This window comes from Capra hircus, chromosome 10 (genome assembly GCF_001704415.2).
Source record: "Capra hircus breed San Clemente chromosome 10, ASM170441v1, whole genome shotgun sequence".
Classification (NCBI taxonomy): Eukaryota; Metazoa; Chordata; class Mammalia; order Artiodactyla; family Bovidae; genus Capra; species Capra hircus.
This window is the reverse complement of record NC_030817.1, coordinates 15252802-15279255: the sequence shown is the minus strand read 5'-3', so window position 1 is coordinate 15279255 and position 26454 is coordinate 15252802. Positions and strand designations below refer to the sequence as shown.

Genomic DNA, 26454 nt, shown 5'->3' with positions numbered 1-26454 from the left:
GCTCCACCTCTTGTCTGTGCCCAGCCAAGAGGGCAGTGAGCAGAGCAGGAGGTTGCTGAGGATTCAGGCAGACCTGGGCCCTCCTCCCAGCTCGGTCCTAACTGGCTTAGAGAGAGATACTTGGTGCCCCAGCGTGAGATGCTTCATTTTTCTGTGCTTCCGAGTCCTCACCTGTGAATAACAGCCCCCCAGCACCCCCACTCTTTTGGGTTGCTGGGAGGCTATGGCACATTTAGCCCAGCCCCCACACATAGTGGGCGCTTGATAAATGGCAAAGACCATGACCATGGTTGTTGTCGTTGCTAATAGTATTAAAAGCCTCCTTTCACATCATCATTTCTCCTTGTCCAAAGCTGAATTCTTTTTGATTAAAAAATAAAATAAACATAGGGGCTCATTTGTCTGTCTCAAATGCTAATTTGCCTATTTTGCATACATTTGCATGCTGAATTATTTGGGCCTGACCTTCTAGTGTTTAAGGTAAAATTAATTAATAGGGTCTTCTGCCACTGCATGTAAACTTCATATTAAGGGTGATGACATAATCAAGTGCCTGATTCAGTTAAACTAATTGACTTAATCCCATCTCAGATTAGATGGAAAACTTATCTGAAGACCTGCTCACCGGCCCTTAGAAAGAGAGAATGAGAAGGAGCAGGCTTATACAAGTCAGGGCCCCATCCTGGGGCTTGAGTCATCAACTGTCCATCTTGGTTCCTGGACAGACAGACAGAAGGACTGGCTTCTTAAATCAGCTCAGTTTAGAGCCCTGGAGAGGAACCCAACCCGCTGCCCTGAATTAAGCACAGGAAACCATATCTCATGCCTCAGTGTCATCTGGTCCAGAGCCTGGCACACAAAGGGTGCTTCAGATCTGCTTTTGCGTGCATTTACTGAAGCAAAATTGCACGTGCGCACGTGGCACATGAACTGTGTGCAAGCTCTCTTGAGGGCTTCCCAGATGGCGTTCGTGGTAAAGAACCCAGGTGCCAGTGCAGGAGACTTGGGTTTGATTCCTGGGCCAGAAAGATCTCCAGGATTAGGGCATGGCAACCCTTTCCAGTTTTTTTGCCTGGAGACTCCTTATGGACAGAGGAGCCTGGCAGGCTCCAGTCCAGAGGGTTACACAAAGTCAGACACAACTAAAGCGATTTAGCATGCACGTACACGCTCTCTTGTGTGGAGTTGTGGCTGATCCAAAGAATTCGACTCATTTCTGCCCTAAGGGTCTCCTTTGGGAATAATTTGGATAATTTTTAAAAGATTTTTTTCATGGAAACTTTCAAGGGTAGGGTAGATCAAATCGTATGATGAACCTCCATCACCTTGTTTCAACAATTATCCCCAAAGACCAATCTTGTTTCCTCTCTACCCACCCATCTCCCACCTCCTGTATCTCACTCATGAGAAGAGAGAGGCTTAATTATCAAATGCAGCAGGAAAAACCATAGGATGGAACACAGAGGCAGGAGGGATGCCATGGACTTCAGCACGTGAGTTGAGCTAGGTCTTCAGGATTGATGGGCAGTGGCCATGGAGGAAAAGTCCAGAAGGGCATTAGGTGCCGTGCATGGAAGCAGACATACTCATGCGGCGCTGAGCCACCAGCTTAGCCAGAAGGAAGGGTCATCTGAGCATAAATTCATTGCTGGCACTCCCTGCATTTCCTCCATAGTTTTCAGTTCAGTTCAGTGTCCGACCTGTTGTGACCCCATGGACTGCAACACGCCAGGCTTCCCTGTCTTTCCAGAGCTTGCTCAAACTCATGTCCACCATCTCCCAGAGCTTGCTCAAACTCATGTCCATCGAGTCAATGATGCCATCCAACCATCATCCTCTGTCGTCCCCTTCTCCTCCCTCCTTCAATCTTTCCCAGCATCGGGGTCTTTTCTAATCAGTCAGTTCTTCCCATCAGGTGGCCAAAGTATTGGAGTTTCAGCTTCAGCATCAGTCCTTCCAATGAATATTTAGGACTGATTTCCTTTAGGATGGATTGGTTGGATCTCTTTGCAGTCCAAGGGACTCTCAAGAGTCTTCTCCAACACCGCAGTTCAGAAGCATCAATTCTTCGGTGCTCAGCTTTCTTTATAGTCCAACTCTCACATCCATACATGACTACTGGAAAAACCATAGCCTTGACTAGACACACTTTTGTCGGCAAAGTATGTCTCTGCTTCTTAATATGCTGTCTAGGTTTGTCATAGCATTTTTCCAAGGAGTAAGCATCTTTTAATTTCATGACTGCAGTCACCATCTGCAGTGATTTTGGAGCTATGGTTTCCATTGTTTCTCCATCTATTTGCTGCTAAGTGATGGTTCTGAACACACTCTTCTGCAAGGGTGCGTTCAGTGGAGTAGCTGGGGGTGATTGGGATTCCTTCAGAATAGCAGCTGTCCTTTTGTTTGAGTCAGTCTGAAGTTGCCCATCCCTAATACAGGCTTTCCCCTTGAGTTGAATTTTCCAAGTATTAGGTTGCCCAGAGGACAAGCCCAAGTCTTTTAGAGTGTCCACCTCGGTTCCCCGGGAGGGAGAGATGAGAGCAAGAGGCAGCACAGGCAGTGAGTATCTCTTGATGAATTGCCGCCCCCCAGATGTTATTAACTGTTATCCTCCCAGCTCAGGCAGCCCCAAGGGTGCCCCAGTCAGACAGCCTCCCCCCAGCCGGCCCTGCCTGGCCCAGGTTGACAAGTGCACCACTTCTGCAGGGGAGCCCCCCCAAGAGGCCTCCTCACAGAGGGTCCCTGGGCGGCCCTGCGCCCAGGTAGCCACCGTCTGGCTCACCCTGGGGAGAGAACGCCAGCGGCTGATGAAATATGGGCTGCCGAGTGACAGCAGCTGTGTCTGGAGTGGCCTCAGATCCTATAATTATATCTCCCTTTATTACCTCTGCTAATGGCCCTCCAGGTCGACAGAAACGATAATAAATTAACAGATTATGAACTCCACTTGCCACAAATTATGTGCTCTTTTTTTTTTTAAATTCTAGGAGCTCATGCTGTCAAATCACTGGGGGATGGGGTCTTGGGAAGAGCATGAATGTTATTAGATCAGTTGGTGCCGATAAAGCAACTTTCCGGGGGGGACAGCAGAGCTCAAGGTGGGAGAGATGGGAAGAGGGGGCAGTGGGCAGCCCCCCAGGGCCCGGTGCCACACACAGCTTCCCCCAGCAGCCCCCTCTGCCTCGGTATTGCTGGTCACCTGATGGAGGGGCAGACCCAGCCCAGCACAGAAATGCAGAAGTGAAGGGTGCATTGCTGAAGGGCAGGGAGGAGAGCTTCAGCTCCTTTGTTTGGGTTTAATAAAAGAATACTGCTTCCAGTAAAGGGGTGGCAGAGGGGTGGAAGTGATGTATTCCCAATGCCCATCTTTCTTAAGCAACATTGTGTGAGTATAGCCACTGTGTGTGTGAGTGTGCGCGCGTGTATGTCCCTTCCCCACCATGACGCATGTTGTAACACCGCTTTAACACCCTGCTGTGTTCATTTAGTTATATGAACTAGTAGCAATTACTGTGTGCTAAGACGTGTTCTACTAAGTGGTCTATGCATTAGCTCATTTAACCCAAACAAACCCATGGGGTAAGTATTATTATTATTCCCATTTTAGGCACAGAAAAATGTGCCCAGGGTCACAGCCAGGGGGTGAGCAGAGCTAGGATTCCAACAGACAGGCTGGCTCTGGCATCTGCGCCCTTAGTAGTTGCATCTTTCTTGGGCAGTGGGTATCTTTCCACATCTGCACAAATGGTTCTCTCCAGTGGCTTCTAATGTACCATTCACCTAGCTAATAATTACATTTAGTACATTTCTATTTAAGGACGTTGGTTGCATCTAGCTTGTTGCCTGCTTTGGGTCCTTAAAAATGAATCTTTCAAACACCCCTTCCACATGTATCTTCTCTTTCTAGGAGAAATTCCTGATAGTGAGATGGCTAGATGGATAGGAACATGCCTTTTATGTTACAGTTAATTTAATCTTACTTCTTCAACACACAAATCAAACTAGGCAAAAATGTATATGGAGAACTAACTCTTAGGTCCATCCCCCCTCCTCCCCCTCCTGTCTCCTAGAGGTCATTTTTACTCCTGTTTTTTTCTTCTAGTGTTTCTTTTGTCAAACATTAGAAAATATTCAGACTGTTTCAAATGTTAGAAAATATCCAATCTATTTACCCCCTCCCCGCATCCCTGCAACGTGAAGCCGCTTCTATCTGCTCGGCAGCTCTTCGGAGCGTGCAGCTGGATTTTGAACACATTTCCAGCTCCTTCTGAAGGAGCTGAAGGAGGAAGAGAGTCAGGGGCTGAGTCACTCCCCAAACCAACCTAGCCGGGGGTATGTGCACAGGCCCCAGGGCACTCTCAGGTGCTGACCCTGTGTCCCGAAGGCACTCATCCCCCCCACCACACCTCCACCACACCCCCTGCCCTGCAGGCCTGTCTCTGACTAACACAGGATCAGCAAAGGCAGCTCAACCCGGAATCCTGCCTGGAGGACTAAGAGGGTCCGACCCTGTTCTTTTGGTCCGTTTTCTCGTCACCGGGGAGTCGAGGCCCAGTGGCGTCTGTCTGTTCCCTCCTCTGTGCTGGGAATGTTTGTGGAGCCCTTCTGCCTCAGGCCAGGTGCTTGGCAGTGGGGAAGACCATGCTCCCAGGAGCCCAGAGGTGACAGCTGTCCACGCAGACACACCCCACTCGCCTTTCAGAGCTCGGCCCCAAAGGCTCCTCTCCTGTAAAGCCGCCCGGACTCTCTCTCATTTAGGCCAGACTCCCCCTTTGCGTATCCTCAGCCCTTCCTCTCGGGGTAGCTCTTCGGAGAGCTCTAAACCTCACAAGACACCCACTGGGTTGTGTCTTTCCCTCTTGGCCGAGCTCATGAAGGCAGGGGCTGGCCCTGGGTCAAGCTGGCTGGTCTGTCCCCAGTGCCCAGCACAGGGCCTGGCACTTAGTAGGTGCTCAGTAAGTATTTGTGGGGTGAACAGAGGGACAGAGCTCACAGTCTCCTAGTGATGAACCTCACACGGGTCTTTTCTCTGTTTCCAGAAGCCCAGCTCGCCCTCCTTCTCTGCCTCCTTCCAATTCAATTGTCTATTAATTTCGCCCCGTCCACCTCCTACATCTTCCCTCCCAGACTGTCTGCCTTGAGACCCGCACCCTCAGTGCAGTCCACACGTCCATGCATACACACACACACACACATCCATGCTGGCTGATTGGTATCTGTTAATTAATGTCGCCCCTGGCCTCTCCTGCTCAGAGACTCGATAAGGGAAATTGGATGTCCATTTCTATCTATCTTTCATTACCTCCCGGCTCTCCCCACCACTGCAGCCATCCACCCGTCCTCTGCTCCCACACTGGGGTCTGGATAACAGCACACGCCCCTGACCCCTGTGTGCCACAGCCTGTCCCCCGAGAAGGCGCAGCCATCCACGCTCGCCCCATGGCTGCAGTGTAATCGCTCCAGCTCTGTGGGCGGTCACCTGGGGGTGCCAACAGCCGGGAGGTGATCCCAGGCCCCGGGGCTACAGATCAGCCTGTGAACCACAATGATCAGACTAAGAAGGGTGTTCACTGGGAACAGGGGACCTGCTAGTGAAGGGGGCTTCATCCCCTGGGAACCCCCTAAAGTTGAGCACTGGGTACACTGGTTGGAAAGTAGGGAGGGACAGTGGCTCTCAGAGACGCGGGCCAGTAGATGAGGGTGGGGTAGGAGAGACCCAGGGCAGTGGGCCAGTCTGGAGGCTTGGGAGACCCAGGGCCTCCAGGCTTTAGGGGAGAAGAGTCATGTCAATAGCAGGCCAGCAGCTACAGCGGCAGTAATGGCGACAGCCATCGCCACCTTCCTGGTTCAGGCTTGCCGCACACTGACTGTGTGTGTGGCTGGGGTGGCAGGGGAATTTGGAAGCAGGCTGAGGTTCTAGGTCAGCAAGAGTCCTTTACAAGCAGGGTTACCCCTGGGGAGATCTGTTAATCTCAGCTGTCCGTGACAGATGCGGGGTGCAATGACTCGGTGGGTACCTTTCCTTTTTGGTGTGTCTGGCGCAGTGGGTGTTGGAATCCACCCCTGAGTTTCTGGTGGAAGTTACTGCCTTGCGTTTAGTAATCAAGATATTTGAAAATCAGCTTTCTTCCTCCCTCCTGCTCCCTTCTTTTCCTTCTTTCCTTCCTTTAGTTTTTCTTTCTCTTAAATCGTTAATTGACTTCACTTAAGTGCACATGTAACGCAGTTCCAGTGTGCCATTCTCATTTCGCAGATAATGACTTTTCATCTCATCACTAATAATAGCAAGAGCACATTAAATGTATGTTGCACAATTGTTGTCTCATTTAGGCCTCACAGCGGCTCTCTGAAGCAGGCACTACTGTTATACCCATTTCACAGATGAGGAAGCTGAGGTTTGGAGAAGTAGCACAGCTCCTCCAAGGTCAGCCTACAGGTAGTAAATGAGGAATTGCGATTCAAGCCCAGGCAATCTCCAGAGCACACTGAATAAGACGGTGTCATAATTCTGGAGCCATCCCCGCCCCTAACCTTCTTTCACTCTGGACGCAGCCTCCACGCTCATAGTTGTTTAACTGCTAAATCATACCCGACTTTTTGCAACCCCATGGACTGCAGCACGCCAGGCTTCCCTGTCCTTAACTATCTCCCAGACTTTGCTCAAACTCATGTTTGGTGATGCCATCCAACCATCTTATCCTCTGTCTCCCCCTTCTCCTCCTGCCCTCGGTCTTTCCCAGCATCAGGGTCTTTTCCAAAGGGGCACAGCCATGATCCAAGCTCACAGGATACAGGACTGCTTAGGACACCATTAGGTGAAGACTGATGACCAGGCCAGCGGGGCTGACTTCTGGGAGGACAGGCTGCCTGTGATAAAGTGCCCCCTGACTCCGAGGGCTCTTGAGCACTTAGCAGCCCCAGCTGTGGTCACTAGGGGGTCACTGGCTGGGAGCAGGTGATTTCCTCCTTCCTGGTTGGGCCCCTTGCTTCCCTACAGCTGAGACTCCACCTTAAGGATCAGGTGTCACTCTAAACCCCCCATGCCTCCCCTGCTTTGAGCAGGGAGGGGGATCTGGAAGCTTCTCAGTGGAGGGGACCCTGTCCTGCCACCTCCTGATTCTACTATGTATTCAGGAGCTCCTTAAATTACAAATGCCTTTGGTTAATCAAAAAGCCTCCTCGCATATTTGAAAAATATATAGACCTAACAAAGATAAGGACAATAACAACGGTCAACGTTGACTGAGCTCTCGTTATGTAAGTCTTTTCCATGAATTCCGTATCTGACTCATTCACCAAGGAAGGACTGTGAGTCCAGCAGGTGGAAGGGAGGGGCAGGACCCAGAGGTTCCCTCCCCCCTGCCCCCCACCCCAGTCCACCCACCTGACCGCTGCCACCCTGCTGGCCCCCTCTCCCGGCAGGCTTCTCCAACCTCTCGCTGGGGGACCAGATGAGCCTGCTGCAGAGCGCCTGGATGGAGATCCTTATCCTGGGCATCGTGTACCGCTCACTGCCCTACGACGACAAGCTGGTGTATGCGGAGGACTACATCATGGATGAGGAGCACTCCCGCCTCGCGGGGCTGCTGGAGCTCTACCGGGCCATCCTGCAGCTGGTACGCAGGTACAAGAAGCTCAAGGTGGAGAAGGAGGAGTTCGTGACGCTTAAGGCCCTGGCCCTGGCCAATTCAGGTACGGGCAGGGGTGGGGCCTGCAGGGGGAGCTCAGAGAGGTCTTGGGGCCCAGGGGAGCATGCACAGCTCTGTGGCCAGCAATTAGGGTGGCTCTAAGGAGCAGGAGTGGCACGATGATGCTAGAGCTCCTTGCCACCAAAGGTTGTGCATGGGGTGGCCCAGAGTTGCAAAGGTGGTGACGAAGGCTGGCATTGGTTGAGTATTTCCTAAGCTCTCCGCTGGGCCCTTGCCATGCAGATCAGCATGAGGGTTAAGGGCACAGATTCTAGAGTCCAGTTGCTAAGAGTCAAATCCTGCTTCTGTCACTTGGGCAAGTCTGTGCCTCACTTCACTTTGTGCCTCATCAGTAAAATGGGAATAACAAACAGTCCAGAAGATTCCACCCCAGAAGACTATGGAAGGGATTTATTTCTGTAAAATTATGCTGAACAACATACCTGGCACATAAGTACTCAGGCTATCAATTAGCATGAACCGATTTTGTCTTTCAATTCAACCCTTATCATTTTAACCCCACTTTACAAATGGAGAAACTAGGGGCTTGGAAAGCTGAAGCACATTGCCCAGGGTCACACAGTCAAAGAGTACTGAACCTAGGACCTAAGCCCAGGTCCCCAGATTCCTAAATCAACTCTAAGCTTATACATACTCCTTAAATCTCCTACTCAAATTGCTCAGGCCCAAGAGAGAAAACCTTCCTGGCATTAAAAAGGAGGCTTCACTCCAGTTGTTTTACCCTCTACCGACCAACTTCTGACTAGACTATCTGGGAGCTCAAATGTAACATGTGTTCATGCTCAGAAGGTGTCTGCCCTATGCAGGTGCCAGGCCAGGAGCCGGGGGTTGGGTGGGGATTGCAGCAGAAGGAGAAAGGCAGGCTCCCCCTCTCCTAAAGAAAGAGTGTCAGGCACACAGACACTTAATTCTGCTGCTGGGCGCATGCAGTAGTCAATTGCTCAAGTCTCAGTCAAGTGGAAATGGGACCCAAGTTTGAATTCTAGCTTTGATAAGGTAGCAGTGTGGCAACCTTCCTTAGCCCTGTCCCATGTGTAAAGTGGGAACATCTCTGTCCCTCCTCTGAGCACTTTTGTTTTTTATTTTTTATTTTTCTTTCACTTTTGTTTTTTAAATGATCGACTGAAGATAAGCACTTAGCTCTGTGCTTTGCCTAGAGGAAATGTTCAATAAATATTAATTATTGTCATTATTATTAATATTTGAGGAAACAAGTGTTATCAGTGTATGGAAGAAGGAGAGCTGGTTCCAGGTGTACAGACAGGATAACCAGCTGGTTTGCTTGATGCTGTCGCACTTTCACTGGAAGTTCCATGTCCTGAGAAACAGCAGTTCCTGGAAAAGCAGGACAGCTGGCCCCCTAACAAATGGCTTCATGGAGAAGGCAGGGGTTGCCGTTGGTGCCCCACTCAGGCTCCCCCCTTACTAGCTTAACACACCCATGCCCCAGCTGCTGAATTTTGCTGCTAATAGCTCATAGCTTCTCCCTTCACCAGAGACCTACCCTTACCTGCCTTGTTTGGAGGATTCCATCAACTCCCCCCACCACACCCCCCACCCCACACACACCTTCAGCCAATGGCAGACACACACAGGAGAACAAAAGGCTGGACTCCTGGACTGGGATCAGAGTCAAGCCAGGCTGCCTCCCTACCTTGCTTGCTCCTACGCTTGTTCTATCCTTCCTCCTGCCTTTCTTTCTCCTGAAAGCACACTCTCCACAAATCCCCTGCACCTGAACCCCTGTGTCGGGCTCTGCTTCTAGGAAACCCAACCTAATAGACAGAGGGAAGCTTTTTTTTTTTTTTAGTTCGAATCCCTTTTATTAAAAAAAATTAATGTACAATAAGAATTAAACATTTTACATACCTCTGTAGAGACCATTTACCCACACCTTGGGATTCCAAAATTGCAATTTAGTCTTTGTTAAAGAATGCTAATGCTATTCGGGTTTTTTCATACAGTTTCAGGTTGACAGAGTAACTGATCAGGTAGAGTTCCATAGAGTTCCACACACCAGCCCACCCACATCCTCCAATCCCTGTGCACCATTTCCCCTATTATTAACATCTCAGCTTAGTGTGGTAATTTGTTACAATTAATGAGCCAATGTTGATACATTATTAACCAAAGTCCAGAGTTGCCAGCAGAGAGCACTCTTTGTGTTGTCCGGTTCTATCCGTTTTGACAAATGCAGGAGACAGATCTCGGTCATCACATGTCATCCAGCCGAGTTTCACACCCTCACAGTCCTGCACGCTCTCCTATTCAAAGGGAGGCATTGTAGTCAGCGGTCATAGAGGGGCTGGGGGTTTGCGAGGGCAAAGGAGGAGAGGAAATCAGTAAGAGCAGAGGACACTGGGGAGCACAGAGAGACGCAGCAAGGCTGGCCAGACCCCCAAGGGCACATCCTTGGAGTCTCCTGACCACTTCTCATGAAAGAGACCTGGAGCTCACACTTGCCCGGACCAGGAGAGGAGTGTGAAGAGGTAGGAGGCTGCTCTGCGCTCACCTCACCCTGCCACGGACAAACTGCCAGGGCTCTCCGAGGACTATTCAGCTCTGCCAGCTGCTCTTGTCTTGATCTCAATACATACAGACAGACATGCACACGTGCACAGCCAAGCACGTGCATGTGCACACGCACACAATATGAAACTCCTAAGGACTGGCGGGCTTCCCCGATGTCTCAGTGGTAAAGAATCTGCCTGCAATGCAGGAGATACAGGAGACCTGGGTTCGGTCCCTGAGTCAGGAAGATCCCCTGGAGAAAGAAGGGCATGGCAACCCACTCGAGTATTTTTGCCTGGAGAATCTCGTGGATAGGAAAGCCTGGTGGGCTCCAGACCACAGGGTCACAGGGTCGGACATGACTGCGACTGAGCACCATGCAAAGACTGAGAGAGCCCATCAGGAGCTTCAGCATCGAGCTCTGCCTGAGCACGTGCTTTGTCGTGAGCGGCAGAGTGCTGGGAACTTGGACTTCTTGGCCCCGTGGTGTTTACCAGGCCTCCTGCAGCTCTCTGCAGATCCAAGAGCTCTAAGTGGGAAAAGAGGAGTTTGTGATGCCCACAACCTTGGCTGAGCCATGGAGTGGTCAGGTGCAGACAGGAAATGGAGGAAGAACAGACCTGTTGAGAGATGAGGCTAGAAGAGCGGTTGGTATTAGACTGGAGCTCCAGGACTGAAGGGAATGGGATGGAATGGGGTTGGTATAGGGAGCCTTGAAAGCCTCCGGGGACATGGCCTGTTCCCAGCAGCGAGGGGGAAGTCATCCAGGCAGATAGTGTGTTAGCTGGAGGAGAGACGGGCTAGGAGATCATTGGAGTGGTCCTGGAGGCAACCCACCATGGGTGCCTCTGCTGAGGTTACGTGGGCTGGAGCACCTCAGAGGCTATTGCCCCAAAACACGGCCCCTCGGGAGCCAGCTGGCTGTCTCTCACCCCCTCCTGGCCTCTCCAAGGCTCCTTGACAGCAGAAAAAAATTCATAGCCATTGATTTTGTAATTAACAGTTTATCAATGCCATCGATACAGACTCGCTGATAGATTGCAAAGAAATTAATCTTGCAATGTTATTTTATTTCATTTTCAGTCGAAGGCAGCTGCCAATTTTGGCCTCCTTGGGGAGGGTGGGGTGATGGGGAGAGGAAGCTGGCAGGAGGCATGGGGTCTAGATGGACAGGTCACAGCCTTACAGGGACCATGCTCTGAAATCAGCCAAGAGTGTAGGAATGGAGCCAGGTTTCTCCCCCAACTGCCAAAAGGAAGAGTCCTCACTGCCTTAGCAACAAGGAGCAGAACAGTGGGGGGAGTCTCAGGTATGAGGCCAGCCCCACAAAGGCATCTCCTGCCTTGTGAGTTCTCAAAGTAATGAGAATGACGACATTTATTAGTTGCTTACTAAGTGCCTGATGATGAGCTAGCTCATTTAGCCCTCACCTGTGAGGCGTGCACCCTCAGATGCTCCATTTCACGGACAAGGAAACAATCTCAGAGAGCCTAAGTAACTTGGCCAAAGTCACAGAGCATCTAAGGCTCCAGGGTCTCATCCACCTCACTCTAATGAGTTCTCATAAGAGCAAGAGGCAGGACCTGTGGAGGCATGGGCTGAGTGCGGGGGCCACAAGGTCAGAGGGCATCACTGGGACCAGCCAGTTTGTACAGCTGCCCTCAGAAGTCTGGTAACGAAACAAACACAGCATAGAAAGAAAAAAAAATCAGCAAACACAGCATGCAAAGAATTGCCCTGTTCCTTTGAGGAATTTGGGAAACTTGCTCAGCCTTCCTTGGTGACCCACCCCGAGCTTCCAGTTCACTTGACCCACATGCACCCTTACCCTCCCACCTTGGACAGGCCTTGGGTGCTGCACTTCAGGGTGGAGGCTCAATATCTTTAAGGAATATCAGAAGAAGGCAGGTTATTCTTCCAGAGGCCAGGAAGTGGGCTCCACTTTGCTTTGACTTGGACCCACCTGTAACCCAGCCATCCGCCGGCACCTCCTTGCCCCTCTGAGATTTAGGTAAATTTCATTTGGAATTCATGGCCAGAGTCCAAAGCCCTCCCCAGGATTTTCTAGAACTCCCAGTAGCATCTCCCCTCTTTGTGCCCTACCTGTCCAGCCATGCTATCTCAGTTCCCCCATACGCCCCACCTCAGGGCAACCAGATGCAGAACTCAGCCCCTTTACCTGTGTACATACAACTGTAACAACTATTCTGTAAGGTTAGTGAGTGCACTGAAGACTTGAGCTGGTGCCTAGTAACAATAAAGTCATGATGATGACTATAATGGTGATGGTGGCAGTGATATGACTGATCACATCATATGACTGATAAGCTGATATCATGATGCTGATAAGATGCTGATGGTGATGATGGAGGTGATGGTGGTGGTGGTGATAAACTGATGATCATGATGGTGATAAGTCGATGGTGGTGATAAGATGGTGATGGTGGTGGTCATTTATGGTGGTGATTGTGGTGATGGTGGTGGTGATGGTATAGTGGTGGCGGTGGTGATGGTGGTGGTGATATGACAGGGGTGATAAGCTGACGATTGTGATGGTATAAGATGATGGTGGTGGTGGTGATGGTTATGGTGACGATGGTACCATAGCTGGGCACTATGGTACCATAGTTGTGACAAGTACTGTTTTAAGCCCTTCATGGGAATTAACTCATTTAGCCTCTCAAGGTAGATCTAGCTATTATGGCCTTTCACAAATGAGGAACATGAGGTGCACACAAATGAAACAACTTGCTGAAAGTCATAGAGCTAGCAAGTGAGGGGGCGAGCTAACAATTCCACCACTTTGGCCAGAGTCTCCCCAACCGCCCCCACCTCTGGGGCAAACCCTTCACTGCTCCTGTTCAAACCCTTCACTGCCACCTCCTCGTGGTTATCTAAGAAAAGTCCTCCATAGACACAGATCTCTCCTTGGGTGTGAACCCCAGCTCCGTCATTGGCCTCGGAGACTTCAGATCGGCAGCTTAACCTTTCTGAGCCTGGGTTTGTCTCTGTAATGTGAGGGTCTGGAAGGCTCTGAAAGCAGTGATGGGGGCCCGCTACACCCGGGGCTGTGCTCCGCAGTCGTCCCGCTGATGCCCACCCCACTGTGTCCGCAGATTCCATGTACATCGAGGATTTGGAGGCGGTCCAGAAGCTGCAGGACCTGCTGCACGAGGCGCTGCAGGACTACGAGCTGAGCCAGCGCCACGAGGAGCCGCGGAGGACGGGCAAGTTGCTGCTGACGCTGCCCCTGCTCCGGCAGACGGCCGCCAAGGCAGTGCAGCACTTCTACAGCGTCAAACTGCAAGGCAAGGTGCCCATGCACAAACTCTTCCTGGAGATGCTGGAGGCCAAGGTCTGATGGCCCGGCCCACGGACGGACTCCCGCCCAAGGACAGACGGATGGACCGACGCGAACACCTCCACAGCCACCAGCCTCAACATTCAAGTCCTGTATCATGGCCGTGAGCCGTTGCGGCGGAAGGGGCTTCTCGCCTCCTGGCTGTGTGCAGAGTCCCGGGTGCTGGAGGGGCGGGGGGTATGGGGATGGAAAGGCAGGTGCGGGGCTCATCTGTAACTGGCTCTTTTTTTTTTTGTTCATTTGGTATGTTGTTTTTTTTTCCTCCGCCGCGGGCAATGCCGAGGCCTGGGCCAGAGCTGACTCCTCCCTGAGGCTGGAGACCACCAAGGAGGAAAGGCAACTTCTCCCCATCTCATCACGGGAGGCCACACATACATTTCGTAACCACTTCTCCGACATCCCTCCCACCCCCTCAGCCTCCTCCCACGGCCTGGGCGGGGAGTGTTTAGTGCCGAGGACTCTGGCATACTCAGGCAGGGGTATACCTTCGGAGGCTTTCCTCTCCCAGAAAGCAGGTACTTTCTTCCAGCGGCCCTGCCTACTCTGAGGTTCTGCCCCTCAGGAGGCCCCACGCCTTCAGCAGTCCAGACGGCTTCCTCCCTCCATCCTTCACCTAGGCTCCCAGGCCAGCCCAGCTCACCATCAGGGGACTAGTCGCCAGAGCTCATGGATTTTCCTAGTCACCCCGCCCTCTTGGTGCGCCCCCCACCCACCTTCCACTGCTGCCCCAGGGTCCCCTTCCTCTCCCCCCTCCAAACCCCACTGCGACTTCCTGCCCGACCTCAGAGCTCACCCCCACTGTGGGTTCCACCAGCCAAGACTTCAGGGCCCACAGGTGGGGACGGTGCTGGCTCAGAGCAGAGCAGGGTCCAAGACACCACGCCCCAGCGGCCCCTCTTCTGTGGGCTTCTCCCGCTCCCTGGGGGCAGTCGGGCAGGTGGGCCTGGGGAACTGAGGGATATGCAGGGACCTGGCCCCTCCGAGGGCACCCTGGGCACCTGCTTCTAGGCTGGCAGCTCTAGTAGGACCCAGGTGGGATAGCGAGAGGCCCAGACCAAGCTTTGCTGAGCACAGAAAGGCCCAGAAGCAGAGATGAGCAGGCAAGGGAACTCTGAAGACGGGGCTCCACAGAGGTCACCAGCCCGCCTGATCAGTGGACACCAGGATGCCCTCTCCCTTGCCTTCCAAAGGGCAGGGTGAGCCAGTGCTGCAGGAGGGTTTGCACCTGCCATCCTTGGACTAAGGAGGTATAGCATAGCTCCCCGGGTGCACTTAGATGCCAGCTTTCTGGCAGGACACCCTCACCCCCTACCAGTCCATCAGGCTGTTGCGTAAGGTACCAACCACCCCAGTTTGCCCAGGACCTGTTTTGGCATTGAGAGTCTATTTGCCAGGAAACCCTCCAGTCCTGGCCGAATGGGAACAGTGGGTCATCCATTTCGGTGACTGGCTATGAAAGTCATTATAACCCACTCGGACTGGGGGGAGGGCAACTTGAACACACCATCTGGGGCTCATGGGGTTGGCTGAGAGCAGTTTAGAGGACCTCCCATGGCTGAAGGAGTTTCAAACATCCATCCAATCAGCTGTCTTCTAAAGCAGGGATCAAAGCAATCCTGCCAGGGACACTTTACTGGGGAGTCCAACACATTCTACCCCCGACCTCTCGTCACTTTGAGAGGCAGGTAGTTCCCACCCACCCAGCCCCAGGACTAGGAGGCCAGGCGTCCTCCTCCACAGCCTCGCAGCCTTCTGAGGGAAGCAGCTACTGCTGGTTCCACCTCTCCACACCCAGACACAGCTCCTTCTGAACTTTTTCTGCCAGGATGTGCTAAGGTCACCCCAGGTGTGAGAGCTGGCTAAATCCCATCTGCTGCTTTCAGATACCTTCATAGAGGAAATGTCAGGGGTTCCAAGAGACTTCACAGACCAGCGAAGTATGCCCCCTCCTTTGTCTGTGGAATCCTCAAGGCCAGAGTCACTTGTCTGGCGACACTGGAATGATCCAGGGTGCTCCTAGCCTCCTGTGCAGTCTGATTGGGGCGGACAGATGCGCAGGTGCCTCTAAGGGACCAGGGGTAAAACCCAGGCCTACTTAGCTGTTGGGGGCCATTCACTGACATCTGACCTGGAGAGATGGGGGTCTGCGCTGAGGATGACTCCCTTAGCCTCTCGCTGTGTTGTGTGCTCAAGGAGGCGGGGAACAGAGGGTCACATCTCATCACCTCCGTTCTGTGTAGTCACTGCTCGAGTGCGAAGACCTGAGCTGTGAGCCGCTGCAGGGGCTAGTTCACAACTGGTCTTCACTGTCCATCTTTTCTAGAAAAAGCGCCTCTGATTCACAGTGCAACAAGTGGTTTTTGGGCGGCAAAGGGCAGCTTTGCCTTGCCGGAGCGCGTGCGTCTGCCAGTGTGCCGTGTTAGAGCCCCTTTATAGCAGAGGGGGGCATGGTCCTGATGGCTTGGTGCCACTGAGGTGGCTGCTGCTTTTACATTAAAAAACTCTCATGGCAACAGGAAATGTACCAGGGATGATAAGTCTGTTCAGTGGGGAAGGCCCTGGTGCGTACTAGATGGATCCATTGGCATTCAGATAAGAAGTTTATGGGCCAACTTCTTAGTTGGGAGCCTAGCCAGCTTTTGGGACCTCCCTGGGAAGTGGGGAGGAGGTTGGGGGGGGGCGTAACTTAGTGGAGGATGTGAAGCGAGGAGAGTTTAGGACACCCCATCCCCTCTAAACAGAACAAAACTGAAGTTTTTCCCCCCAAATCCACTGTTCCTGGAAAATCTGTAAAGAGGACATAGCCCTTCTCAGTTGTACTCTCATGATACAGGTCATTGAAATGAACCAAGAAATAAAATGGAAAAAAAAAAATCCAACCACGGAGAAGGTGGTATTGGCTGGGTTTTGTTTGGTGCCCGTGTCCCCACACTTTCTCAAGATTCTAGACTGGCTTTGGCACATGTGAACCTTGATAAGGGCTCACAGTTCTGGTTCAGAGGAAGCTTCAGTGATTCCCCAGGGCACAAGTTAAGAACCGAGTAGGAAGACTAGAGCAGGATGATGGGTGGGAGGCCGTGGCAGGGCCTTACAGGAGCCGGAGTCTGCACCTGCCCCCTGGGTCAGGGGCCACCCTTCCCTCCAGACTCCCCCCAGGCCCTCGAAGACAGAAGGCGGAGGAGGTTGTGGCAACGGGACAGAGGCCCGTGCCCACGGAAGAGCACCAAAGAAAAGCACTATGTGGAGATTGTTTTATTTTCTAATAAGGATAATGTGGCTGGAATGGCTTCTTAAGATGTATATATTTTTAAAAATGACGGTCCCTCATTGCATCACCCCCCTGTACGTACTCCCACCTCTGTATGTGTTCTCCCGAATGCCCTAGGAGTCTTCCCATCCTGGACCCATGTATCTGGAATCTAATAAATAAGGAACAGCCTATCAAGAGAGTCTCTTAACACATTATCTTGGTTGGCGGGCTGTCCCCTGGACAGCACTGCCCCGCAGGTCTCAGGCTGATGCTAGGAGAGGCCATCGGGAGAACCAACTTGGCCTCAGGGTTCTCTAGGGGTTCAAACGGGCATTAAAATGTGTTCAGTGGCAGTATTCAGGGATGTAAATTAAGTGGTCTGAAAATCCCGTCTACTTCTTTTCAGGCTTTGAAACAATAAGAGTGAGGCCCTTTATTATTTTCCTTAGTGTCAGAACAATGGAGCGTCAGATATATGTGAACCAGAAACAATCCATTGCCTTAGGACTTTGAAGTGCGTCTGTGTATGTATGCATATGACACCGTGCAGAATGCCCTCCTGTTGTACCAGCGCACACTCAGGTCCTGAGAGAGGCAGAAGGAAGGGCCTGAAAAAAATCAAGAGGACTATATCAGGATGCTTTTTGTTGCGAGTAAAAACACCCCATCTTATATGGGCTCACTGGACCCATTGCATTGGATAGATGTGAAATCAATAAATGGGGGCAGGCATCAGGTAGGGTTTGATCCAGAGGTTCACATAGTCAGTAGAACGCTGGCTCTATGCCTCCGATTCTCTCAGTTCTGCCCACTTCTGTCTGTATGCTTTGTCTTCACACTAGCCTCTTTAATAGTAACAAGAAGACTGCCAACTTTTTATTTTGCATCATGGGTAGAGAGGAAAAAAACATCTTCCTACAACCATGGAAAATATCTGGGCTTCATTCTGAATCCCAGTGAATTTTGTGCCTGTCCTCACTGTGACCACCTTAGAGTGGGGCCAGTCACGAACATCAATCTAGCAGCTTCACAAAAAGAATTGGTTTGAAGTCTAGGAGGCAACCAACCAACTATGATACCCACAGAACCCACACACCTAGACAGCTCAAGGTCTGATCAGCTTTCAGTGAGCAGTCAAGTTCCCTGAAGCTCTTGGAAGAGAAAAGACACAAGGCAGTCTTTGAATCAATGCCTAACAAGTCTTGAGTATGAAATGAGTTAAGTATTCATGGAAGTGAAAGTACCTGATGTGGATTATTTTAGATAAATTCTCAATTCACCTACATCTGGTACATGTACACATGTATGTATACCCACGCCCCTCCCACACACAGCTGGTATTCATGCTACTACCTTAAGAAAAAACAGTTAAGAAAAACAGCCATAGCATTATATAATGTAATAAAAATAGAAATTTTTATTGGATTATATTTTAGGATTTTCTGTACTTCAGTTTGCCTAGATAATTGTGATCAGACTAGCTAACAGCTCATGTTTTTCATCCATTTATCTCTCTTCATTTGTCCTCCTAAATATCCCCGCTTTGTGTTAGCAAAGGATTTGGAGCATCAAAGGGGGAAAAAAAACATAACTGAGGGTCATTCATTCATTCAACAAATATTTACTGAGGGTCTGTCCTGTGCCAGACACTTTTCTGGGCAAAGAGAGCACCTTAGTAAAGAGAAAAGGCACAATCTCTGTCTTCATAGTACACACAGTCTAGTGGGAGGGAGAGAGAGACAATGAGCACAAAAAGATAACCAGGTTCTAAGTTGGTTAGGATGCGATAAGTCCCATGAGGGGAAAAGGACAGGCTGTGGAGGGGAGGGGTGGCTGGAACAAGAAAAGGAAGTGGTGATATCATTTTAAAAGGAGTGGTCAGGGCAGCCTCACTGAGAATGTTTCAATGAACAGTAAGTTGAAAGGTGAGGGTCCCGTGGGCATCTGTAGGAAGAACTCTCCAAGCAGAGGGACCAGCACGTACGAAGGCCCCTCAGGAGTATGCCTGGTGTGCTCAGTGAACGTGGAGAAAACGAGTGTGGTGGAAGGAATGGGAGAGGCTTGGGGGAAGGAGCGCAAACCACTAGGGGGCTTGGGGCCACAGGAGGTGTGGCTTTCACTTTAAGTGGAAGATTTTGATTAAAGAAGAGCTATGATCTCATCTCAGCGGGACCCTTTGGCTGATGTGCTGATGACAGGTCAGAGAAGGACAAGAATGGAAGCAGGAAGACCAATTAGGAGACCGCAGGTGGGGTGACTGTAGCTTAGACCAGGATAGGGGAAGAGCAGGGGCTAAGAAGTGCTTGGGTCTTGGATCCGTTTTGAAGCCACCAGAATTTGGTGATAATGTTGTATATGGAGTGTGTGGGGGAAAGGGGAGACATATGTGATTTCAGAGATTCTAGCCCCAACAACTAGAAACAGCATTGTCATCCAATAAGGTGACAATACTCAGAGAAGGCAACTCTAGGGGCTGGCTGGGAGAATTAACTCTGTTACTTTGAGAGGCCATTGAAGATCCAGGAGAGACATCAAGAAGGTGCCAGGTGTGGGGTCGGCTAAATAGGGAAGAAACATGTGCCTCCCTAGAGAGCAGATGTTAGCACTGACCATCTTCACCAGCCGTGAACTCTCTTTCATCTAGCCAACAGCTGCCTTCACTCTCTACCTAGCCTCAAAGGCAGTAGAGTAGAATTCATGTTAGAAACACAGATTTGGGGGAGCAGAAGGGACTTAGTAGTTACCATTTTATATCCCTATTGACAGTTGTGAGAAATGAGCCTAAATTATAATCTCAACCTTGAATCTCAAAAACTGTGGGGCAATGGACTGCTTGGCTTGATTTAGACTAGAAGTTCGCAAATGGGGCCAATTTTGCCCCCAAGGGTATACCTGGCAATATCTGGAGACATCTTTTGTAGCCACATCAGAGGCGCTACTGGTATCTCGGGTGCAAGCCAGGGATGCTGCTGGACATCACAGGTTGCAACAGGCCAGCCCCACAACAAAGGACAATCTGACCCCAAATGTCAAGAGTCCTGGGGTTGAGAAATCCTGACTTACATATATTCTGAGCATTATCAAGAAAAGAATAACCCTAGGGTTGCAGGGAACAGAATTTGGAGATGTCAGCTATCATTCCCAAGCTCTTCCTGCCCCAAGATGCCACCTCTCCCTTACCTGGTCTTGCTCTGACCCTGACAGGTCTGTCCGGGGCCAGCATCCCACGCTCTATGTGAACCGGTCCTACTCAGACTCAACCTAGAGGTGCGAGGAGAGAGGGCTTCAGTTCTGCAGTCAGGCTGATCTGGTTGCCGTTTACACGCAAGCATTTTGGGGGGAAGAAAGATAGCACCTATGGCTTCACACCTGGAAGCAGTGGGGAGCCTTTGTAGTACAGCGCGTGCTCCCTGTTTGAGGATGAAGAACAAGAATGCAGGTGCCTCCACCTCCTTTTCCTCTTGGCCCCACGTGACTCTCCCCATGACTGCCCTTACATATTTGGTGCTGTTTGTGGGCTTTCTCTTATCATTTCCTTCCCTGGCCTGGGACGGTCTGGGATCCTGGGGCATAGCCATTCAAAGTCCCATGTCTTATGGTTTGGAAGCCAAGTCTTCTCTACAAGAGGAAGGGTTAAGAGTCTTTAGAGACCTTCTTCCAACTTATTTTTCCCAGGAAGTTCTGCAGCCATTTCCCTGCTTCTCAGCCCCAATCCTTAGCTCATCAGTGCAAAGATCCCATTGGCAGCTGTCACAAGCCAAAGCCAGGGCACTGTGGCTCTCACTCAGCTACTGAAGAGTCTCTCCCCACCTCCCCTGTGGAGAAGATGGACCACAAAGGCCTCCCATCCCCTCTTCCCACAGATGCACATGGCAAGCCCTACAGTCAAGTTTGGAGCAAGGCTGAGCCAGGGTCTGACATGAAGGAGAGAAGATTCCAGAGCAACACATGGGCCACACGGACTACACTAGGCCCCATTATTAAGACTCCTTAAATTACATTTTCCAGATAAAGCCACAATACCACATTCAATGCCTGTTCTTGGGTCACTTCCAAAGAAACAACAGTCCAGCAACCACAAATAATTTTAAAAGTGACATTAGTCTTACCCTTGGCATACCCTTACTACCAGCAGCGAGATGTTAAATGATCAACACATAGCAAAACTTCATCAGAAAGCTCTTTCTTCATCTCTGTCTCTCTCCTAGGCAGCGCCTGTGCACTCTGTCCCCACCCAGCTCCCCCAACTCAACCTTCGGGGTACCCCTTCTCAGCTGCCCTGTCCCTGATTCAGCTCTTTGTTACCTAGATCAACTCAGCCTCTCCAGTTTCTTTCCACTTTCCTGCACAAGCTAAAGAGGACCTAGAAGCTGATCCAACAAGCAAAGTCTCTTCCTGAGCAAAGGGCATGGGCAGAGTGCAGTGGAGGAAACTGAAAACCTCACCTTGTTGTATACTTCATTTTGCCTCAGATGCAAATTCACTTCACCCCCAAAGAACAGAAGCTACCTGGAATCCCAGAGAGCTGACCCCTTAAGCTGCCCTGAGGTTCCACTGTGCACTCTGTGGTTCCACAGACCCAGAAAGTGCCCTTCCAAGAACCCACCTCCATACTCAAAAGCCAGTGACTGTTTTAGGGGAACCACCTAGAAAGGCAAATCTTTTCTGATCCAGGGTGTACCATCTTTTCTTAGTGAGGCCTGACAAATTCTAGTGACTTTGGCGCCCTCTCTTTATTCATTCATCACCTGGCACAGGACTAGATTTTGGGGTATGGTGGGGACCCCTGGTTTAGCAGAGAAGATAGATATCAAACTAGTGGTTTATGAGGGCATCTTGTCTAGGAGACCTTCAGCAACATATGAGCATGTGTAACAGGGGAACCAACCTGGTCTTTGGAGGAGCAGGGTTTGTATAAGTAATCATCCTTCAGGAGCAGGTAGAGGCTAAGACCTATAGGAGAGGAGGAAGCCAGGTGACGTTGGGGAGAGCATTTCTGAGAGAGAGACATACACAGAGAGAGGTTGATATGCTCTGGGCTTGCCCAAGAAACTGGAAGATCATTTGATTGGTTGGTTTAGTCACTAAGTCATGTCCAACTCTTGAGACCCCATGGACTGTAACCTGCCAGGCTCTTCTGCCCATGGGATTCTCCAGGCAAAAATACTGGAGTGGGTTGCCATTTTCTTCTCCAGGGAATCTTCCCAACTCAGGAATTGAACCCAAGTCTCCCGCCTTTCAGGCAGATTCTTTATCCACTGAGCTATGAGGGATTGATTGATTAGTTGGTGGCAAAGGGGCAGAAGAGAGAAGGCTGGAAATCAGAGGGGCCAGACTGCACATGGCGCTGTCAGCCTAGTTGAGGACATTGCTGTCTATCCCAGAACAAGTGGGAAAGTCTGGCAGTGTTCCAAGCAGGGAAGGGCCCTTGTCAGGTCCATCTCTCCCACCTACAGATGGTGGGTCAAGCTTTCCGTCCTCCAGGGACCGGTAATGGATGGACGTGAAGCAAAGGCTTTGGATTCAGACTGGACCAGGCTCGGAAGTCCCTGCTCTGCTCTCACTGGCAGCGTGGTCACAGCTAGGCACCTCCCCTTCCATCTGCACCACGGAGCTTACCGTACCCTGTAAAGATGCTAATGGGTTACATGTTCGTGGGACCACAGCTATATCCCAGACAATTACACATGTTGCGCTGTTTGTCCCTCATGATGGGTGTTTGACGTGAATGCTGCTGCTCTCATACTGTGGGTGAGTAAAGCTCAGAAAGGTTCATCAACTCGCATAAGGTCACAGAGCTCAGAGTGGAATCCAAGTCTGTATTGAGTTAACGCCTTCCCTGGTGGCTCAGCTGGTAAAGAATCTACCTGCAATGCGGGAGACCTGGGTTCAATCCCTAGGTTGGGAAGATGCCTTGAAGAAGGGAATGGCTACCCACTCCAGTATTCTGGCCTGGAGAATTCCATGGACTGTGTAGTCCATGGGGTCGCAAAGAGTCGGACACGGCTGAGTGACTTTCACTTTTCACTGTATTGAGTGCAATTAAAATCTCTCCTCTTAACCACCACACCATATTTCAGACTAATTATTTAAGGGTTAGACATATAGCAGGCACTCAGCGAGTGTCCTTTCCCCGATCTCTCCCACATCAGGGAGCCACAAGACCTCACAGAAGCCATGTGAACCACAGATGTCTGCTCCCTCCCCTGCCAGGGCCAGCTTGCTGCCCATCCAGGTCAGCTCACTAATTTTCAGTATTTCCAGCTGGACAGGGAGGCTTCCTCTGTGCCATGCAGCCCACGTGTACGATCACAGTGGGGCCTCTGGGGGCCTTGCTTTGCCAGTTAAGTGACTTTGCCCAAAATCATGCCCCATGTAGGTCACTGAGCTGGGGTGATGCTGCTGGCCTTCCAACCACATTGTGTGTGTGTGAACGTGTGTTAGTCGCTCAGTCGTGTCCGACTCTTTTTGACCCCAGGCACTGTAGCTGCCAGACTCCTCTTTCCATGGAATTCTCCAGGCAAGAATACTGAGTGGGTAGCCATTCCCTTCCCCAGGGGATCTTTCTGACCCAGGGATCAAACCCAGGTCTTCTGCTTTGCAGGCAGATTCTTTACCATCTGAGCCACTAGGGAGGCCATACCACTAGGGACAAAATTCTAGGAATTTCATACCTGGTTCTTTCCCACTTGGCTTTGACAAATTTCAGCGCCTAGCCTCATGGGCCAATATTGGAGGGATATTCCTATCATCATCCTAAAGGTCCCTGGATGGAAGGGGTAGACTCATTTATCAGAGGAAAAGCCTTGGTTATATGCTATTAGAGGTCAGAGCTTAGACAGAAGGGATCTTATGTCCCCAAATAAAACACAGAGGGTCTGAGGGTACCCTGGGAGGTGGAGGTGGACAGGGATGCAGGGGGCAGGTACTTTGTGTCCCTCGAACCACGCCTGGTGTGTGGTTGGTTCTGTCTAAGGTCACTTTGCTGGTCACAGGTCTCCTGCAGCGTGGACACGGGGAGGGGCTGCCAGTGTCTGGCACAGAGGAGGAGGTGGGTGGTCCCTGTCTGGCCCTTCATCCTATGTCCTCTGCATCCTATGACACGAGCAATCCCCTGCTCCACACCAGGGTCACTACCAGGAGGGTGGGGTTGGGGAGGGGAGTAAACAGGAGACCAGTAGAGGAAAGGGACCCGGGACAGATGTGAAAAGTAAGTACTGTGCCCCCCTCCCCCACAAAAAAGAATTTGACTCAGAGGAAATGTTCCTGGAAGGAGACAAAGCTCCCCCAGCTTCCTCTGGAAATTGCTTTGTTTAAAATGCAAAGTGCAGATGTGTTTAGATGACATCTCAACATCCATCACCCGATGCAAATACCGACCCTGGGGAAGAGGAGCCCCTGTAAGTCACTCAGATCCCCTAATCGAGTGTGCGCGGTGACGGCAGGCTGAGGGGGCAGCCCAGGGGTGGGTGACGGCTCGCAGCCCAGGAGAAGGGCTCGATCAAGTGCACTGGGGGAGGGAGCCCAGCCCTGGTGTGGGAGGCGTGGGTGAGTGGGTCCACGTCTGTGCCCAGCGGTAGGAATGACCTAAGGCAGCGCACGCGTGCAAGCGCACACACGCAGACACACACAGACACATACACACAACCCTGCCCCAGGCTAGCTGCTCTTGGATGGGGTTACAGGGTGTGGGATGCTGCTGCAAGCAATTGAAGGACAAGCTCTAAACAAGGAGCTGCCAGGCTCAGGGACAGAGAATTAAAGCCTTCTCGGGGAGCAGAGGATGCCCCATGCCTGGTCACTCTGTCCCAGGAAAACTGGGGGAACTGAATCCCTGATTGGAGGTGGGATGGGGCTCTTCAACCCAAGCCCACCATCTGTTATCTCAACCAGTGGTCTTCTAGGTGGTGCTCCAGACTCGGCTTGCGTACCTTCAAGGACAAAAACTTATCATCCTGGTAGGATTATCAGAAAAAATCCCAGATGCTCAGTTAAATTTGAATTTCAGACAAATAAGGAATAATTTCTAGCATAGCATGCATGCATGCTAGGTTGTGTCCGACTCCTTGTTGACCCTATGGGTTGTAGCCCGCCAGGCTCCGCTACCCATAAAATTTCCGTGGGCTGCAAACCCTGAAATACAGAATGGCCTCTGTAACACTGCCCTTGATAAAATGCACCTATCGTGACATGCTTTATATGTATCATTAAAGTGAGGTGAGTTGCCATTTCCTCCTCCAGGAGATGTTCCCGGCCCAGGGACTGAACCCACATCTCCTACCTCTCCTGCACTGGCAGGCTGATTCTTTACCATTGAGCCACCTGGGGAGACATAGCAGGTCCCGAATACTGCATGAGATTTTTGGTTTTTATCTGAAATGCAAATTTAACTGGGTGTCCTGTATTTTCATTTGTTAAATCTGGCAACCCTACACCTTAGACAATCCATGCCATTTCTGCACACATCTAATCACAAAGCTATGGGTTGAACCCAGCTCTGCCTTCTTTTTCATTTCAGCCCCATCCTGGTTCTGCCTTCTGTACCATTTGCAACAATTTTGGTTCCTTCCCTTGATCTTTCGCAGATTCCCCCTACTTCCCACCACTGATACATGTCCTGCATAACCAAGCCCATCTTAGCTTCTGTCTGTGGTCGTCAACCTTGGGGAAAACCACTCAGGCTTGCTGTTAGCTCTACTCCAAACACACATTCATTTCTCCACTCAACACCTATTTGTGTTTGATACATGGGTAGACATGAAGGATCCAGTAGTAAACAAGATAAGCATGGTCTCTGCTTCACTGGTGCTTCCATACAACTTGGATTAGACAGGTTTTCTAACAAAGAAGCAGCAGCAGTTAATAAAGTAACTATAAGTGTGAGGGATAGAAAGAATAAAGGAGCTGAGATGGAGAGTTATGGGATGGGGAGGAAAGTTACTTCAGGTGGGAATACTGGGGAGAGTCACTCTGAAGAGATGATATTTAAGCCAGGGTCTGAAAGATGAGAAAATATTAACCACACAGAGTGAGGGGCAGTGTGTTCTAAACAGTAAAAATAGCATGTGCAAAGGCCCAGGGGTGAGACTGCATCTCAGCATGGGGCTCAATGTTAGACAACTCTGTCATTGGTCAGAATTTTTATTTTACGTTTTAGTTTATATTTTTCTTGTTTCCTCATTGGATATTCCAATTTCCAGTATTATTAAGGCCAGCCCCAAGTCAGTTTCATCCTTTAGCCAGGTGACCTCAGCTCTTGATTCACTAAGAAGATGGAGTCGATGCAGCTTCCTTTTATCACCAAGTTTCTCTTCATGGTCACACACCAGTTTCTTCCTTTTCTTTGTTCTTGAGGGCTTCTCTGATAGCTTAGCTGGTAAAGATCTGCCTGTGAGGCTGGAGACCCCAGTTCCATTCCTGGGCGGGGAAGATCCACTAAAGAAAGGATAGGCTACCCACTCCAGTATTCTTGGGCTTACCTGGTGGCTCAGCTGGTAAAGAATCTGCCTGCAATGTGGGAGACCTGGATTCGATCCCTGGGTTGGGAAGATCCCCTGGAGAAGGGAAAGGCTACCCACTCTAGTATTCTGGCCTGGGGAATTCCTTGAACTCTATAGTCCATA

General features: G+C 50.7%; 1 protein-coding gene across 1 annotated transcript in view; it reads left to right on the top strand.

Annotated features, from left to right (window-relative positions):
* Positions 1-17026, top strand: part of ESRRB (estrogen related receptor beta) — a 116188-nt gene extending 99162 nt beyond the window's left edge. Inside the window, exons 6-7 of the mRNA XM_018053929.1 lie at positions 7423-7692; positions 13337-17026. Of these exons, the coding sequence (XP_017909418.1) occupies positions 7423-7692; positions 13337-13581 (515 nt within the window). The 3' untranslated portion in view covers positions 13582-17026. The remainder of the gene's footprint in view (positions 1-7422; positions 7693-13336) is intronic.